The sequence below is a fragment of the Arvicanthis niloticus genome, chromosome 6 (genome assembly GCF_011762505.2).
Source record: "Arvicanthis niloticus isolate mArvNil1 chromosome 6, mArvNil1.pat.X, whole genome shotgun sequence".
NCBI classification, from domain to species: Eukaryota; Metazoa; Chordata; class Mammalia; order Rodentia; family Muridae; genus Arvicanthis; species Arvicanthis niloticus.
Genome location: NC_047663.1, coordinates 17,478,946 through 17,498,413, shown reverse-complemented (window position 1 = coordinate 17,498,413; position 19,468 = coordinate 17,478,946). Strand labels below are relative to the sequence as shown.

Here is a 19,468-nt window from a genome sequence, read left to right as displayed (position 1 = left end):
GGGTTCAATGTGTGATTTGAGTTTTAATAAAGTTTTTTTTTCTTTTTTCTTTTTTACAAATGTAGGTACCCTTGCATTTTGGGCATAGATGTTCAGAGTTGAGAGAGAGGGCAACTTGGTAAAATTTTTCTTTGATGAGTATGAAGTGTCCTTCCCCATATCTTTTTGATAATTTTTGGTTGGAAGTATATTTTATTAGGTATTAAAATGGCTACTCTAGCTTGTATCTTGAGTTCATTTGCTTGGAAAACCTTTTTCCAGCTCTCTACTCTGAGGCAGTGTCTATCTTTGTTCCTGAGGTGTGTTTGTTGTATATAGAAGTATGATGGGGCTTGTTTAGGTATGCACTCTGTTAGCCTGCGTCTTTTTATTGGTGAATTGAGTCTACTGATGTTGAGAGATATTAATGACCAATGTTTTAACTTCTGTTATTTTGATGTTGGAAGTGTTTCCGTGTGTGTGTGTGTGTGTGTGTGTGTGTGTGTGTGTGTGTGTAACTCTCCTTTTGGTTTTGTGATTAATTTTTTGTGTTTTCTTGGGTGTAGTTACCCTCCGTGTGTTATATGACTGGTTTAGTAGAAAGATATTACTTAAATTTGGTTTTGTAATCAGCTGTCTTGTTTTCTCTATCTGTGGTGATTAAGAGTTTTTCTGGGTATAGTAGTCTGGGCTATAGTCTCTTAGGGTCTACAAGACATTTGTCTAGGATTGTCTGGCTTTTAGAGTCTCTGTTGAGATGTCAGATATAAGTCTGATAGGTCTGCCTTCATATATTACTTGGCCCTTTTCCCTTGCAGCTTTTAATATTCCTTCTTTGTTCTCTACATTTAGTGTTTTATTATTATGTGGCTGAAAGATTTTCTTTTCTGTCCCAATCTATTTGGTGTTGTGTAAGCTTCTTATATGGTTATAGCCGTCTCTTTAGGTTAGGAAAGTTTTCTTCTACAACTTATTCTATTTCTATTATTCTTAGGTTTGCTCTTTATATAGTGTTCCAAATGTCCTAGATGTTTTGAGTTAGAAACTTTTTACATTTGGTATTTTCTTTGACTAATGTATCAATGTCTTCGATGGTATCTTCTAAACCTGAGATCCTCTATTCTATTTCTTATATTTTGTTAGTGATACTTGTGTCTGTAATTCCTGTTCTCTTTCCTAGGATTTCCATCTCCAGGGTTGCCCCCATTTGTGTTTTCTTTATTGCTTCTATTTCCATTTTTAGGTCTGGCACCCTTTATTCTTCACCTGTTTGATTGTATTTTCCTGTATTTCTTTAAAGGATTTATTTGTTTCCTCTTTAAGGGCTTCTACCTACTTGATTGTGTTTTCCTGCATATTTTTTTTAATTTATTTATTTCACTTATATGAATACACTGTAGCTGTCTTCAGACACACCAGAACAGGGCACCAGATCCTATTACAGATGGTTGTGAACCACCATGTGGTTGCTGGGAATTGAACTCAGGACCTCTGGAAGAGCAGTCAGTGCTCTTAACAGCTGAGCCATCTCTCCAGCCCCTCCTGCATATCTTTTAAGGGAATTATTTATATCTTCTTTAAATCTTCATGAGATTTAAAGAGCCCTTTATTATCTATCATGAGTGTCTGCTCTGTGAGTGCTAGAATCTGAATTCTGGTCCTCATGACATTGTTGAAAGAGCTATTCATACTTGAGCCACCTCTCCAGCTGTATTTTTGCTTTATAAAAATACATGTCACCATGATAATCAGTTTCCAAAGACTAGAGAAGAGTAGGGGGCTGGGGGGTGGTGAGGTGAGAAAACAAATAGGAGTAAATATGAATAAAGAGAAGAAAAATAAGATGAAGAACATTAAAATGAAAAAGGTCAGGTTAAGGGGTATACAACACACACTGTAGTGAAAGATTAACAGTTACTTCATGGGGGATAATCTGGACGCTCATGCAACTGATAATAATTTCTTGTTATGTTTAAAATAAAAAATCTGTAAATTTTTTTACTCTAAACCATAAAATACTTTTGTATTTTGCTATCTCAGTTTATCTCAAACTAAGTTAATAGGAAATAGATTTTAAATTAGCTATCTTACTTTTTTCCTGGATAACTAGAAACACCAAGTTAAAGTTCTGATAGTCCTATAAAAATATTAAATTACAATACAAAGGCATAAATTATATATTTTACATCAGTAGCACTTGCCAATCAAGTTAATAATAGCCAGAAATGAATATGTTTTTAAGAAACTGTCTCTTTTTCTTTCTATCTCTCTTGCTTTTCTAAGGAAGAAAAATTGATGTAACCAGTTTGGACGGAACTATGGGGAAGATGCAGATTCAGCTCTCAGAAAAATCACTAGAGAAGCTGACAGAACACCTGCCTGGTGAGTTTTAGAAAAACCACCATTTTTTTTGAAGAGTCTATATCTGCAATCATGAATATTGGACTTTCCAAAACTAGTGCCCTCTGCATCAAAAGGGCTTTTGCAGAATTTAGGGAAGAGTTTATTCCTAGTATGAAGGTAAGTCTTAGTTTTCATTAAATAAAAACAATCTTCAGGAATAGCAAGGGAGTAGACTAAAGCTCTATCTGCAGGTCATTGTTCCATTTAATACTTTTCTTTAGAAAGAAAACTTTGTCTTTATTTCTTCTATCCTGAAAATGTTCAGAGTTATTTATTTATTGTTTATCTTTATATGTGTACTCATGTTTGTGGGTGCACACATGTGTGTGAGTCATACGTGTGTGTGTGTGTGTGTGTGTGTTTGGTACATATGTTTGAATATGCTTGTGGCAACCAGAGAATGACCTTGGGTGTTGTCCCTCTGGTGTTGTATACCTAAATCATTTTCAGGATCCTTAAAAACGTTTTAAAAGTTTCATTTATGTTATGTGTATGGAGTTTTGGCCTACGTGTACATTTGTGCCTACAGAGTTTGGATGAGGGAATTGGATCCCTTAGAAATGAAGTTAATGAAGCTACCATGTATGTGCTGGGGAAAAAACCCCTAACCCTTACAGGAGCAGCAAGTTTTCTTAATCATTGAGCTTTGTTCCAGCCTTCTATCTTGTTTTTTTTCTGAGCAGGTCTCACACTGGGCTGGAGCCTGCTGGGTAGGCTAGACTGGATGTCACTGAGCCCCAGTGAGCTGCTTATCTGCACCTTTCAATACTGGCACTACAAGTGGTATACCATCAGGCCTATTTGTTATGTGTATTCTGGGAATTGAACTCAGGTCTCATGCTTATATAAAAAATACTCAGTAGACTAACTTTTCTTCAACTCTGTCTTTTTATATTATGTATCTTAATTTATGTCTCATATTTTTATGATTAATCTTAGATATCAGAGCAATTGACAGAAATCAAATTATTATTTATTACTGTGCTGTTTGACCACAGTAATAAATAATAATTTCTTTCAGAGTTTGTAATAAAGGAATGTGAGCCATAATTGATGAGAAGTAAGGAAAACAATATTGCTTGAACCATAATGTTGATGACATTTTTCTCTTTCTTTTTTTCTCAATATTTTATTTATTTATATTTCAGATGTTATCCTCTTTCCCCATTCCCCCACCCATTAATCTGCTATCACATCCCTCCTCCTCCTCCTTTTTTTTTTTTTTTTGCTTTTATGCCATTTAAATTGCATGCAAGTATTAAGATCAGTTCTAGGTTGAGGAACTAGCAATGCAATAGATGCAAATAGGCAAGGAACAAGCAAGACAATAAACCCAGATAGTCAAAGAACAAGCAGGACAATGAACAGAGTCCCATGATCACTATTTCTAAGGGCTTATCAGAATGTCCAAAATATCTCAGCCTAGCTCTCTGTCCTAGCCCAAAGTCATTTTTATGCCTGAAGCCTACTTCTTTGTTCTAGCTTCAGATTTAGATTCCTGCCTGTAATTACTTCTTTGTTCTAGTCTAAGATTTAGATTCTTGTCTGAAATTACTTCTTTGTTCTAGCCTAATGTCAGATTTCTGCCTGTGGTCCATTTTCTTGTCCTTAGCCAATGTCAGATTCCTTCAAAGCAGCCTATTTCCTTGTCCTTGACCAATGTCAGGTTCCTGCCAGGCAGCCCCCAAAACTCTCCCACATCTCTCCCTTTTTTATTGCATAAACCAGACTGAGCCTGTCTTAGGTGGTTCTGACAAGAATGCCTTCCTTACCCATCATGGAATATGCATTATCAAAAGCAATGCATTTCTGTCTTAGATGGTAAGGCTCTGTGCAGAATCTTACCCATCCTTGGCTTGCCAGCCTGTTAAATTAATAACTCTGTCTGGAGGTCCATTTTCAGTTTCAAATCATGTACTTTGGCTGCCAATATGTTGATGATGTTAGAGACAAGATTCAACACAATAGGCAAGAATAAAAATATTCTCAGGACAAAAAAGGCTAGCCTAATCAAACTATATATGCCATTCTTGAGGTTTGACCAAAATGGAAATACTGACCTCAAGCCATGGGTAATTTTATCAGCATTATTTACAGCACCAAAGCTCAACAGAGCAACATTATTTAAATTCATAATCTCACTATGCAAAGTTAAAATATCCAGATCCTATCCTAACTTTATCTCTTGCTATCATAACATCATAGAGAACTGCAGCTAATTTCCAAATATGTCTCTGAAAATGTCCAGATTCAGTCTTCCAAATAAAGACTGTTATTTCCAACATTGGGTTGGTTTCTAGACCAGGACATCATTGAGTCCAAATAACTGGTCACTTTTAAGAAAAATACAAGAGTCATTATAACTTCTCTTTTTGATTCTCTGTCCCACAAGGTCTAGAGACAAGGCAGCTTGTCCCATCTGGGATATAGGCAAGCAAAGTTAGGTCAGGAACATATGTCCAATACAGCTTCCCAGTCACCCTTGTCAGGGCATTCAGCAAGCTCACAGGTCAGCATCATTCTTTGTCTCAGCAACAGCATGTCTCACCAATCATTCTTGCAGCCACCATGCTCCTTAATCATCCTGTAGAAAAAACCACAAACATGCTGTCTTCCCCATATTAGATACCTGGTTGGGATCATGCCATATGCCAGTAAGTGGATCCTTCTTTTTCACCTAGGCATAAGTATGCCTAGTTGTAGGGTGCCATAGACAATCAGCAAAAAGTTCCTTGGCATCCAATTTTTTTTTAATTTAAAATAAAAAGAGACCGATTTAAATAAATTTGTGGTGTACGGGGATATACTTCCCCCTTTTTATTTTATGAAGATATTGTTTTTAAGTTTCATAGGTCCCTTCCACAATACCTTGTCCTTGAGGATTATAAGAAATCCCCATAAACTGTTGACAAAAAGTCTCAACTGCTCGACTACAATTGCCAGTTTCATTATCTGTTTTTTTATTGGATATTTTATTTATTTACCTTTCAAATGTTATCCCCTTTCCCCATTCCAACCCCAAATCCCTTATCCCATTCCCCCTCCTTCTACTTCTATGAGGGTGTGCCCCTACCCATCCACCCATTTCCACCTTCCTGCTCTCCAATTCCTCAACACTAGGGCATCTAGCCTTCCAGGGACCAAGGTCCTCCTCTCCCTTTGATAATCTGACAAGGTCATCCTCAACTACCTATAGGTGGAGGCATGGGTCTCTCCCTTTGTGTTCCCAGGTTGGAGGTTTAGACCCTGGGAGGTCTGGTTGGTTGGTATTGTTGCTCTCCCCATGGGGCCACAAACCCTTTCAGCTCCTTCAGTCTTCTCTCTCATTCCTCCATTGGGAACCCCATAATCAGTTCAATGGTTAGCTATGAGCATCCACCTTTGTCAGGCTCTGGCAGACCTCTAAGGAGACAGCTATATCAGGCTGCTGTCAGCATGCACTTTCTGGCATCTATATCAACATCTACCTTTGGTGACTGCACATGGGATAGATGCCCAGGTGGAACAGTCTCCAGACGACACTTCCTTAGGTTTCTGTCCCACATTTTGTCTCCATATTTGCTCCCGTGAGTATTTTGTTACTCCTTCTAAGAAGGACCGAAGCACCCACACTTTGGTCTTCTTTCTTCATGAGCTTCATGTGGTCTATGAGTTGTATCTTGGGTATTGCACGTTTTTGGGATAATATCCACTTATTAGTGGATACCATGTGAGTTCTTTTGTGATTGGGTTACCTCACTCTGGATGATATTTTCTAGTTCCATCCATTTGCCTAAGAATTTCTCGAATTCATTGTTCTTAATAGCTGAGTAATACTCCATTGTGTAAATGTACCACATTTTCTGTATCCATTCCTCTGTTGAAGGACATCTAGGTTCTTTCCAGATGCTGGCTATTATAAATAAGGTAATACTATGTTCAACTTTCTGAGGAACTGCCAGACTGCTTTCCATTGAGGTTGTACCAGATTACAATCCCACCAAAAATGGAGGAGTGTTCCTCTTTTTCCACATACTCATCAGCATCTGCTATCACCTGAGTTTTTGATCTTAGCCATTCTGACTTGTGTGAGATGGAATCTCAGGGTTGTTTTGATTTGCATTTCCCTGATGACTAAGGATGTTGAACACTTCTTTAGGTGCTTTCTGACCATTTGAGTTTCCTCTGTTGAGAATTCTCTGTTTAGCTCTGTACCCCATTTTAAAATCAGGTTATTTGATTGTCTAGTCTAATTTCTTCAGTTCTTTGTATACATTGGATATTAGCCCTCTTATCAGATATAGGATTGGTAAAGATCTTTTTGCAATTTGTTGGTTGCCACTTTATCCTATAGACAGTGTCCTTTGCTTTACAGAAGCTTTGCGATTTTATGAGGTCTCATTTGTCAATTCTTGATCTTAGAGCATAAGCCATTGGTGTTCTGTTCAGGAACTTTCCCCCTGTGCCCATGTGTTTGAGGCTTTTCCCATTTTCTCTTCTATTAGTTTCAGTGTATCTGGTTTTATGTGGAGGTCCTTGATCCACTTGGACTTGAGTTTTGTACAAGGAGATAAGAATGGATCAATTTGCATTCTTCTACATTCTGACCTCCAGTTGAACCAGCATCATTTCTTGAAAAAGCTGTCTTTTTTCCACTGGATGGTTTTAGCTCCTTTGTCAAAGACCAAGTGAACATAGCTATGTGGATTCATTTCTGAGTCTTCAATTCTATTCCATTGATCTTCCTGCCTGTCTCTGTACCAATACCATGCAGTTTTGTTTTTTTTTTTTATCACTATTGCTCTGTAGTACAACTTGAGGTCAGGGATGGTAATTCCCCCAGAAGTTTTTATTGTTGAGAATAGTTTTCGCTATCCTGTGTTCTAGGTTGTAGTTTCCCTCCTCGTGTTTTCCTCCTGATCTCTTTTCCATCTATTATTCTTTGTAGTGCTGGATTTGTGAAAAGATATTGTGTAAATTTGGTTTTGTCATGGGATATCTTGGTTTCTCCATCTATAGTGATGGAGAGTTTTGCTGGGTATAGTAGTCTAGGCTGGCATTTGTGTTCTCTTAGGGTCTGCATGACATCTGTCCAGGATCTTCTGGCTTTTATAGCTTCTGGTGAGAAGTTTGGTGTAATTCTGATAGGTCTGCCTTTATATGTTACTTGACCTTTTTCCCTTACTGCTTTTAATATTCTTTCTTTTTTTGTGTATTTGGTGTTTTGATTATTATGTGACAGGAGGTATTTCTTTCCTGGTCTAGTCTATTTGGAGTTCTGTAGGCTTCTTGTATGTTCATGGGCATCTCTTTCTTTAGGTTAGGAAAGTTTTCTTCTATAATTTTGTTGAAGATATTTACTGGCTCTTTAAGTTGGGAATCTTCACTCTCTTCTATACCTATTATCCTTAGGTTTGGTCTTCTCATTGTGTCCTGGATTTCCTAGATGTTTTGGGTTACAAGCTTTTTGCACTTTGCATTTTCTTTGACAGTTATGTCAATATTTTCTATGGTATCTTCTGCACCTGAGAGTCTCTCATCTATCTCTTGTATTCTCTTGGTGATGCTTACATCTCCTGACCTCTTTCCTAGGTTTTCTATCTCCAGGGTAGTCTCCCTTTGAGATTTCTTTATTGTTTATACTTTCATTTTTATGTTTTGATGATTTTGTTCAATTCCTTCACCTGTTTGGTTGTGTTTTCTTGTAATTGTAAGGGATTTTTGTGTTTCCTCTTTAAGGGCTTCTACCTGTTTACTTGTGTTCTCTATTTCTTTGAGACTGTTATGTCCTCCTTAAAGTCCTCTGTCATCATCATGAGAAGTGATTTTAAATCTGAATTTTGCTTTTCTGGTGTGATGATATATTCGGAACTTGCTATGGTGGGAGAACTAGGTTCTGATGATACCAAGTACCCTTGGTTGCTGATGCTTATGTTCTTGCACTTGCCTTTCACTATCTGGTTATCTCTATTGCTACCTGCATTCACTGTCTCTGACTAAAGCCTGGCTTTCCTGTTATCTTGGTTATGTCAGAACTCTTAAGAGTCCAGCTGTCTCTGTGATCCTGTGATCTTAAGATCCTGGGTGTAAGAGCTCCTGGGGGGTCAGGCTGCCTCAGGGATCCTGAAATCTTGGTGTGACCAATCTTCTGAGGTCCAGTGATCCCATGATCCTATGTTCTTGATGCCATTGGCCAGGAGTGAGTTCCTGGGTCCATGTGGGTCCCAGTTACTCCCTGTTTGGGGCAGGTGTTGCTGCCTCCTTACCTAAAATCCTGGGCAGGTTAGGGATCCTGGGGGTCCAGCCTCCTCTGGATTTTGTGGGATTGGGTGCAGAGCTGAAGCTCAAGATCTGCTCAGTGCTCAGGTGCAGACTGAAAAGAACCTGTGCCCTGGGCCAGGAGTGAGTTCCTGGGTCCCCGTTGGTCCCAGTTACTCCTTGTTTGTGGCAGGTCTTGCTGCCTCCTTACCTAAGATCCTGGGGTTGGGGGTAGAGCTTCTGGGATTCCAGCCTCCTCTGGGTTTTGTGGGATTATTGGGTACAGAGTTGAAGTTCAAGATCTGCTCAGTGCTCCAGCACAGACCAAAGTACTTTTTTCTTACAGTGGATTTTAGATATTATATGTGGATACACATCTGGTTGTCACAGGCAGTATGTGGGTGTATACTGTTAATATTAAATTTCTCGTGTATTAGGGATACCGAATACCCTGAACTCATGCAATCTTCTAACACAATGAAAACTGCTCTGTGGTAGAGTAATGTGCATAGTAATTGGAAACCCTATGTGCTCAGCTAACTGCTGTTTCTGTATCGTTATCTGATTGCAATAAACTCACTCTTGGGAGTTATCGCTCCGTCAGCTTTTCCTTACTTGAGTCATTGTATTTCAAATGAATGTTTCCCTTCCCTTACAAAATGTTCTTTTTTACTTTTTTTATTTTTTATCTTTAGTTTTATTGTATGAATGTTCATCTTCATGTATGTCTGTTTGCCACATGTGTGCCTGGAGCCTGTGGAGGTCAGAAGGCTGCATCAGATCCTCTGAAATAGAAATTATAGGTGTTTGTGAGCCATTATGTGAGTGCTGGGAATTGAACCCAGGTCTTCATGTCCTCTGCAAGAGTGTTATATATAGCTTTTGCTACCCCCACCTAAGCTCTGGGAATGAAGTGTACTACCAGCTCCCAATCAGATTCCCTTGAATCCATGGATACAAAACACAGACATAAACATTGCTCAATTTCAACTTGCCTTATTGAACACCCGTGGCTAGCGTGCCCTCCCCAATACTCTTAGCTCAACACTCTAAATCTGTTCTCAACTTTAGTTGCTCAGTTAAGCGACCTGTGGTGGCTCTGCCTGAGATATTACATGGCTGCTTGGCTTTTCGCTCTCTGAAGCGTGGTGAACTCTCCCTTTTATTTTCCTAAAACCAAAAAGAAGATTGATCTCAACAAATTAATAGATACAGTAAAAGCTGAAAAACGTTAATGAGAAAGTATCCTGAATCTAAGATCCTGTTTCTCTACCCTAATTTTAGTATATTGAGTTATCCAATTATCTACTTATTATTCTTTTTCACATTTGTATTGTGGAAAGTCCTATCTAATATCTGAGGGCCTGATTATACATTGTCTGCATTAAGCAATGCTGTACAAAATGGTAATGGCATCCTCTTTACCCTATGAAGGTTTGCCAGTGTGGCCCTTCTTCATGAATAGGCCCAGAGAAACCATTATTATGGATTAAAAGAATGAATAGTGGATGAATGTGGTAGTGTATACCTTTAATACTAGCACTTGGGTGACAGAGGCAGGAGGATCGTTGTGTATTCAAGGCTAACCTGGTATGCAAAGTCAATTCCAGGCCAGTTAGGATCACTTAGTGAGACCCTGCCTATAATAAATAAATAAATAAATAAATAAATAAATAAAACATAGGCTGTCTCATAATTAAAATAGCTGTGTGTGACAGTATCATTAAATAATATAGTATATATATATATATATATATATATATATATATACTATATTCTTATATACATATATATTCTTATCATTATTACTAGTTTGACTAGGAATCAGAAAATGAGCCACATTTCCATGTGGGAATTGTGTTACTACTGATACAAGTGGGTAGGCATCACTGTGCATTGATTGTCCGCATGGCAGTTAATACTGCGTAAGCATCAAAGTCTGTGTGTGCTTAGGTCTTGAGTCAAAGTCTTGTTTATTTGTATTTTCTTCTACTAGGAGAAAAGATTGATCTCATTGATATAAAAAGTATCCTGCACTTAAGGAGTATCTCTGGAGGAAGCGTAGATCTAAAAAATATTTCTGTTGATGGTAAGAATTTAAACTGCATAGCATTTAAGATAATTTATAGTTACATCTGTTCTGTGAGGGTGCTCACCATTTTCATGTAGAATGCCATTTACTTGCCAGAAAGTTTTCAAAAAGAAAAGCTTTCCAAAACTTTAGAATAAATTTCTAGTAACTCCCCTTTAAAAAGTAAGTTCAACTGCACTGTGCAAAAAATTTCAGACTGTCTGCTCTGGCAATCACTGATCCTGCCATCAGCCAAAAACCTGCACAAACGCTTTAGAAACCAGTGGTCAGGCATCTCTGGGATTAAGCTGGGAAAAAAATGAAATAAAATAAATTGAGTGGAAATCAATTAAAGGAGAGAAATAAAAGAAATTAGAGATCGGTGGAATGCCAAGAGGGGTAAGACATGAAGGCATAGAGGTCATAGAAGGGGCTTCTGTTCTATAACTGTACTGCTTATTGCAATTATATCATAAATATTGATGATAAGCCATAATGTCTATCACTCTGAAGTACTGCTTTTAGAATGACTCAATTAATCTCTTGCAACCTGATTTGTACCTTGCATGCAGACATTCGAGAATTCTACCAAAAGAAATTGGCTGAGAGTGTGGAAGACTTTGAAGGTGAGTGTGGGACAGAGAGGAGATGCAGATGGATCTGAGAGCCTCATGCTTTATGTTTGTGTGACTCTCTAATAATTAGATTGTACTTTCTGACACTCTTGTCTGTATTCTGATACCATGTGTACATTTATTTTTAGAAATTTGCATGTATCCTTACAGATAGTCATGTTTGTTCTATGAAGAAGGAAATGAAACAATTAGATGCCATGTTAGCTCTTTAAAAAATAAATAAAAGTCTGCATACATTATAACGTTGGTTGATTCATACAATATGGGTACTGAAGAGATAAAAACAAATGATACTTTTTGTTCAAAAATCTTGGGTTTGTTAACTATGAATTCTTAAGCAGTGCCAAACCAACCAGCTAACAAAAACCAGATCAGGAAAGATATTCTGGTTGTCATTCTGGTGTTGATGTCTCTGGTACAGTTGGGCAGTCTCCACTGGGTCTTGCTCTTTGTGTTAGGATCACTCTAAGGCCTTTAAGTAAGACAGCGATTAAAGTTAGCTTACATTTTCTTTTTTATAGGAAAGGATATGGATGTTCAGGAATTGGAATCTGTTTTGCAAACCATAAATGTGAAACTTTCAGAAAGTCAAATGAGTGACCTTAAACAAAATCTGCAGGTTGATGGTAAGTTATATTTAAATTGTTTTTGAATGTTTGATAATGGTAGCTTCTTCACAAGCATCTCCAACATTCTTGTTTTGCCCTAAGATTTTACACAAGCAAGCATATGATAATAGTAAGATCCATCCCTCCATATCAAAAATTATATTTCAGCCATTTCATTTGTCTCTATTGATAATATGATTGTCGATCATACACTATTGGGCTGGAGATTTAGACCATTGTGAGGATGTTCCACAGGGTAGACATAAACAGAAACAATTTAACTCAAGAAAATTTCAAGGAGAGAAAAAAATTGCCAAGAGGAAAAATTCTTTAAATATTAATCCTTCTGGAGCTAGAGAGATGGCTCAGTGGTTAAGAACACTGGCTGCTCTCAAAGAGGACCTGGGTTCAATTCCTAACACTCACATGGTGACTCATAAAGACCTGTAACTCCAGTTCCAGGGGATGCAACACCTTCTTTTGAGTGCCTCAGGTACTGCATACATACGATGCACATACATACATGTAAGCCAAACACCTACACACGTGCAATAAAACAGATAAAAAGGTGTTATTCTCCCATCTGCACCACCTATTGTGTGAATAAAATGAGCAGAAAAGAAAGGAGGCTTTTTTCAAAAGCCTTCCTTTTCTACTTGAAAAGTTTAAGAGAAATATATATGGCCATTTTCCCTACTATTAACACATGTTTGTGGGTCTAGACATTCCAAGAAAAGTCTGAGATTGACTAAATAAAAATGATCAGGATAATGTGGGAAATGAGACGTGTCTTTTCACCCTAGATGCCTAGCTGAGACACATGACTGTTTCAGAGGAGGAGCTCGAGTGCTCCCTAAGCTCATACAGAGGTGGCCTGAGCACTTATCTATGTTCTCACAGCAGTCTTGTCCTGAAGCACAGAGGCCCCTCCCCAACACAGAGTGATTCTCAGCACTTGTGATTGCGTCCGATGAGCAGAGTCTATCTATTCTGATTGCTCTTCATCTCCCAACTTTAATCACTTGACATTTTCTAAATTATTCGTTATTATAAGAAAGTGATGGTTGTCATTTTCTTTTTAACAGAGAGTGGAAAGACCTCATTCAAAAGTTTGTTGGCTTCCATCACAGCAATTGTAGGTTAGTAAGAAGTTCATTAGGGCTGGGAGTTCAGCTCAGTGACAGAGCTCTTGCTTTCTGTGTGCACACTTGGTATTCAATTCCCAAAACCTCAAAAACAGAAGAGTTGGATGAATCCTTCTGTTTCCATGCTGCTTATTAAGGAAATGTATGAGGTCAGTTGTCTAGAGTTGAAATTTGAATTATCTTCACTTTAACAACAAATATTTTTAAACACTTCACAACAATATCTTAACAAGTCTTTATCCCCTGGAGTATTTCTTACAGACTTTACTTTATGTTTGATATTTACCATAAACTGAGTTAGCAATGTTGCTGGTAAAGTAAAACAAAACCATACAAAAAGTAGTCAATTCATAATCAAGTGAAATTACTCGAACACTCTACAATGAACAAAATGTTCTGGATAAGCTCAAAATACTTAACCTGTTTTCCCAATGTTTGCAGCAAAAGATTTAGGTATTGGAGAGGTGAAACATATTCCAGAAGACGTGGAGTTGGAACAGATGGATAAAGATAAACTACAGCTCTTAAAAACTCAGCTACCTGACGGTAAGCTCTCTCACTGCACAGCACTCACAAAGACAGAGAATTCTGCAACTTTTCTGAGGCATTTCTTTACCTATTGAGAAGTATAAAGGTTTTCTAATTTCTACTATACACTGACAATGACATTTTATGGATCAAATCCTAGCTTTGACACTGCCTTTTGGCTCGTGAATAATCTCCACTTTCAGTCTATTAAGGTGCCCGTGGGACAAAGAATTGTCTGCTCTAATTTGTCAGGCTTTTTGTTTTTTAAGACAGGATCTCTTTGTGTGTCCCTGGCTATCTTTGTACTTGCTCTGTAGACCAGGCTGGCCTTGAACTCACACATATCTGCCTGCCTCTGCCTCCCATGTGCTGGGATTAAAGGTGTGTACCATCCAGCTCTACTTGACCTTTTAATCCAGTGAGAAAACATCCTTAAGATAACAAGGAGCTGAGAGATGAGAAATCAAAATAGATGAGAATTTACTGGAAGTTTAGAGAATAAGAAATTATGAAGCGAGTTGGAGTGTTTTCTGCAGAGCACCAGCCTTAAGCTGTTGTTGTTGTTGTTTTTCTGTAAGGTTACTTTTTTAAAATTTTTCATTGTTTTTGAAAATAGATTCTGCTCTCATACTAGTGCCAGCCTTAAATGCTAACGTCCAAGTAGAATGACTGAAACGAGTCTCTATTTTACTATTTTATTAAAATTTTATTTGCACATAACTTGAAATCATTCTGGGGCAATCAGATCAGAAGGTCTGACCTTCTGAGATCACGTTTTTGATGTGCAGCCCAGCTAATGTGCACATCACTCTTTGTGATCTGTTTCCATAGCTAATGAAAATACTTTTGGGAGCAGGTTGATAGATGATGACTCCTAAAAGTGAACATGGAGGCCCTGCAGGGGACTCAAGCTCAGTTCCCAGCACCTGCACTGGGTGGCTTACAATCAGCTGTAACTTCAAGGGATCTACTACCTCCTTCTGACCTCTGCAGGCCCTGCACTTATTCCCACTCAGGCACACAGATAAACATAACTAAAAATAAAGTAAAATAAATAGCTTATAGTGAATGGTAACAAAAAGAAAAGACAGATGAGTGTGTGATCCATATGAGTTTTTGCATACTATATCCTACATATTAAAATGTAGGTCCTTCCATCATTATATGATATATCATATGGAGAAATCATGCAAAGTTGATAAAATGATCTGAGCTTCATTAAGTTTTCATATTCTAAATTTATGTTCAATACACTTTAAAAAAAGAGTTAAGTCATTAATGTCTGCGTGTAGTGTATGTGTGCAATAGATGGGGGTGAGTGTATTTGCCCAAATGGCATGTGTGGAGGTCAAAGGTTGGTGTTCAGGGTCTTCCTCAATTCTCTTGTGTGTGTGTGTGTGTGTGTGTGTGTGTGTGTGTGTGTGTGATAGAGAGAGAGAGAGAGAGAGAGAGAGAGAGAGAGAGAGAGGGAGGGGGAGGTAGAGGGAGGGAGGGGTGGGGGAGAGGGAGGGGGAAGGGGAGTGGGCGGGGGAGTGGGAGGGGGAGAGGGAGGGGGAGAGGGAGGGGGAGAGGGAGGGGGAGAGGGAGGGGGAGAGGGAGGGGGAGAGGGAGGGGGAGAGGGAGGGGGAGAGGGAGGGGGAGAGGGAGGGGGAAAGGGAGAGGGAGGGGGAGAGGGAGGGAGGGAGAGGGAGGAAGGGAGGGAGAGGGAGGGGGAGAGGGAGGGAGGGAGAGAGAGAGAGAGAGAGAGAGAGAGAGAGAGAGAGAGAGAGAGAGAGAGAGATTCTCTTACTGAACCTTGAGCTCACTAATTTGGCTAGCCTGGCTGATCAGCGGTCCCCTGGGATCTTCTATTCTCTGCATGTTAGCTTTTAGGTCCTAAGAATGAGCTGTAGTTTTCATGTGGGTTCTGAGATCCAAATTAAACTACTTATATTTGTGAATCAAGCACTTTACCCACCGAGCCGTCTCTGTAGCCCACATACTCTTTCTGAAAAATAAGCAATTGTTTTATTGTTTTACTACTGTGTATCCCTGGCTGCCTTACAATTCTCTATGTAGACTAGACTGGCCTCAAATTTGCAAGTGAGTCTCATAACTCTATCTCCCAAGTATTGGTATTATAGCTGTGTATCACTACACCAGCCTGCACACACACACACACACACACACACACACACGTATGTATGTGTGTATGTGTATATATATATGTATATGTGTGTGTATGTGTGCATATATATGTATGAAAATGAAAGTTTTTGTCCAAACTTTTAACTTTTAAGTATAAAGGAAGAGCATTGACTAGATTTCTTTTATTAAATCTATATATTATGTTTTCATAGCCTAGCTATTTCTTTATACTGTTGTTACTTCTAATATACAGTAATAAAAACATAAAAATCAACACTAGGAACAAATTGAGTACCTACTTACATTTATTTAAGTTTTTTAGATTTGTATCTTATGTGTGTTGTGTCTAGCGATAGGTGCATAAAATGCATGACAAGATTGTGGAACTCAGAGGAGCACTTGTAAGAGTTGGTTCTCTCCTTCTACAATGAGGGTTCTGAAGTACAAAGCAGCCTGGCCTACAAAGCAAGTTCCAGGCCAGCATGGGCTATATGGAGAAAACTTGTTTCAAAATCAAAATACATACATACATACATACATACATACATACATACATACATACATACTAAATACAGCAACAACAGAAATGAAACAACAAAAAGATCTCATTTCTCAGTCATGGAACTATACACACAAACACAGTTATAAGGTATAAAACGTGTATGAAGAAGCAATACTTCACCAGCTTCCACAGTCCAGCATCAGCCATATCCCTCAACACCAAAGACAGCTGCTAACTTCAATTACAGAAATGTTTGCTTCCTTAAAAAAAAAAAAACAGTAACATAAGCACCATTGGATACTATAGGTATTCTTATTTTTAACAATATAAATTGAGTCATGCTGTATATATTCCATTATGTCTACCTTTACCCCTACCCTGTATAGGGTACATCCATGTTTTCATTTTTTATAATTATGATCTCTCCTTCTATGAATAGTAATCATACAAACACACTGGCACCCTGGAAGCCTGATTTTCTAGGGTGCATGTTTGGCACTCACGTTGCTAAGATTTAGGTAGCCCTGTAAGCCTGCAGGAACCAGCACTCCATCTTTGGCTCACATCACTATATGAGACCATCAGCACAAAGACCAAACTGAGATTTGGAAAATGGCTTCAGCACAGATTGCCGGTGTTCTTCTCTTTCTGTAGACTTGGGGATGGTAGCTCCAACCTCCTTGTCCACTCACTCTTCATTGCTCGGAAGAAGGTGCTTTGATCATTTATCCAATATTGAGTTGTCTGGGCAGGATGGTTGTTCTAATCAGCGTGATTAGGAACAGAACTTGATGGCAGATTTTCATCAGCAATAGAGTTATCCAATATGGAGGTTCAGAAAAACCAAGTTAAGCTCCACCCATCACCACCACTAGTTGACTGACTTTCCCTTTGTTGTGGATGGTTTGGCAGTTGCTCGAGCATGTAGAACATTTCAGTTCTAACTCCAACACCATCATTGACCCTACTCCCTATATATGGACAGTCTATATTAGACCTTGATCTTTCTCATGAGATTTATAATAATAATAATAATACACAGTAGTACTAATGGTCACATTACAGCATCAGTGATTTTCCTTATATCCTCTTTTTCCCAAGAATGGATTCCTGATCATAAAAATCTGGATGCTCTTTTACAAAGAGTAGGAATCAACCTTGAAGAACAGGAGATCAGTGATCTGCTACAAAGTCTGCCCGTTGGTGGTAAGCATTTAAAATAGATTAGGATTTCTCAGAGAATGTGTGCTTCTATAAGAGGATCCCTAAACACTCGTGGGTGATATTAAGAAGACACTAAATAGGAAAAAAAGTTTGATCTGAAAGTGAATGTGTTCTTGACTCTTGACCTTTTCTTTAACCTAATTTTTATTTTGTGAGAGTGTGACCAGTGTCACTACTAGACTGGGGGGCAGAATCTGAGGAACACGATGCTATTGGAGAAAGGAAAGATATACAGAGGATGGAAGGGCTTTGGTAAAGTAAAACATGTGGGAAATAAAGGGGGAAAAGCATAGCCAAAAGGGAGAACTTTTTAAATATTTTTATTCTGAGTTCCTGCCATCCTTTTCAGGAAAGTTTAAGAGACAGAAGGGTCGAGGAGACATTAGAGATGTTAGACTCGTTTCTTACATGAGACAGACAGCGCTTTCCAAATGTGTCACAAGGATTCAGGCCTAGATGAGCAGCCTACACACCACCGACCTGCTAAGTCTGGGTTTCCACAGTTCTAAGTGAAACTCCATAGTCCAAAGACTATGTTCCCAGACTTCTAATCTCCTTTGGTGAACTAGAGACAAACTCTTAAATTTAGTTGGATTAGGGGTAAATTAGCTACCAAATCAAATAACTAAAAGTTAAATATGAGAACATTTCAGTGGAGGCTGTCTCCATGAAACATAATCCAAACAACTTCTGACCTTAGACAGATCAAGTCTTGCCCACTTGATGGTTGTCAGAGTTCCCTCTAATTCTGTCACTGAGAAGGATAGGCAATGTTCTTTTAAGCATAATTCTGTTTATTCACTCTTTAATTTTTTATTGTTTGCAACCTAATGGGCAGAATGTGGATTACTTAATTATTTCCTTTGTCTACAATGAATGAATGATGCAATCACAAGAAAAATGAAGTCCAGATGTGGCACAGTCCATTTCTAAGATAGAAAGTTGATTTTAGACTCATAGGTCTACCTGATATTATGATCCAGTTGTTCTTTCTCATACAGGCAACATGAACAGGGTTGCGAAGAAAAACTACACCTGTTATGTGGAAACATCCTCTAGGCTTGCCACTGATTCTAATTTGTTTTCAAAAAATTTCAGGACAACCAAGCCATATGGGAAGAGATTGTTAAACAAGTAATGGGCAGGTAGAACGAGTGTGCCTCTCTTCTTTTAAATCAGCATTATGGGTTTACATACACTACACATTGGTCATCTTATCATTTGAGGTGCCGACTTTAGCAGTGTGGGAAATGAAGTGCTTGTAATGAAGCCTCCTGAAATGCTAAGGCTCCAACCTAGGTCCACAGTGAAGCTAGAGGCACAGAAAGACCCTTGAACTTCACATTTGTAGTAAAATTTAACACATCAAAGCAATGTAAGCATATTGGAGACATCCACATTTATCTAAAATTCATCCTGTCTAGACACACACTCATTTCAAATAGCTCTGTGCTTAGTAGGTCCTCACCTGTTTGTTTCTGAAAACCCGCAGTGGTTCAGTGAAGCACATTTTATTCACTTTCCCGCCCTAGCTGGTTCTACTGTAGATATAATATGTGGCATATTCTACATCAGTAGGTCCAGAAGAAAAAACAGAATCTATTCAGCCCAGGTATAGCCACCATATGAGCAATATATAAATTTGTATAAGTACATTTTTTCTTCACATATATTTTGGTCACTGATCTATGCATATAATATGTTTGCAAATATAATTTCACTTCTAATAACCACCATCACATTTGGTGAATTAACTGCAATATACATTTGAAAGTTTTTTATGGTATAAAAGTATTTTACATAATGCTATATCACTTACAATTTCAAAAATTAGAAATATTTCAAGTAACTTACCAATACTGAAGATCTTGGGTTTCCTTTTTTCTTCATGATAAAATATAACATATAATATCTCAAACACATCTACTCATTACAGAATTATTTTCTTTAGTATATTTAATATGTTTTTTGGAGAGGTTTCTCTGTGCAGCACAGGCTGTTCTGGTACT

The 19,468-nt window shown here is 38.2% G+C and overlaps 1 protein-coding gene across 1 annotated transcript in view; it reads left to right on the top strand.

Moving 5' to 3' along the window:
• The window catches only part of Efcab3 (EF-hand calcium binding domain 3), a 428,239-nt gene that overhangs the window by 146,327 nt on the left and 262,444 nt on the right, over positions 1 to 19,468 (top strand). Inside the window, 8 exon segments of the mRNA XM_076935627.1 lie at positions 2,263 to 2,361; positions 3,063 to 3,065; positions 10,616 to 10,708; positions 11,263 to 11,316; positions 11,847 to 11,951; positions 13,019 to 13,072; positions 13,520 to 13,624; positions 17,337 to 17,441. Of these exon segments, the coding sequence (XP_076791742.1) occupies positions 2,263 to 2,361; positions 3,063 to 3,065; positions 10,616 to 10,708; positions 11,263 to 11,316; positions 11,847 to 11,951; positions 13,019 to 13,072; positions 13,520 to 13,624; positions 17,337 to 17,441 (618 nt within the window).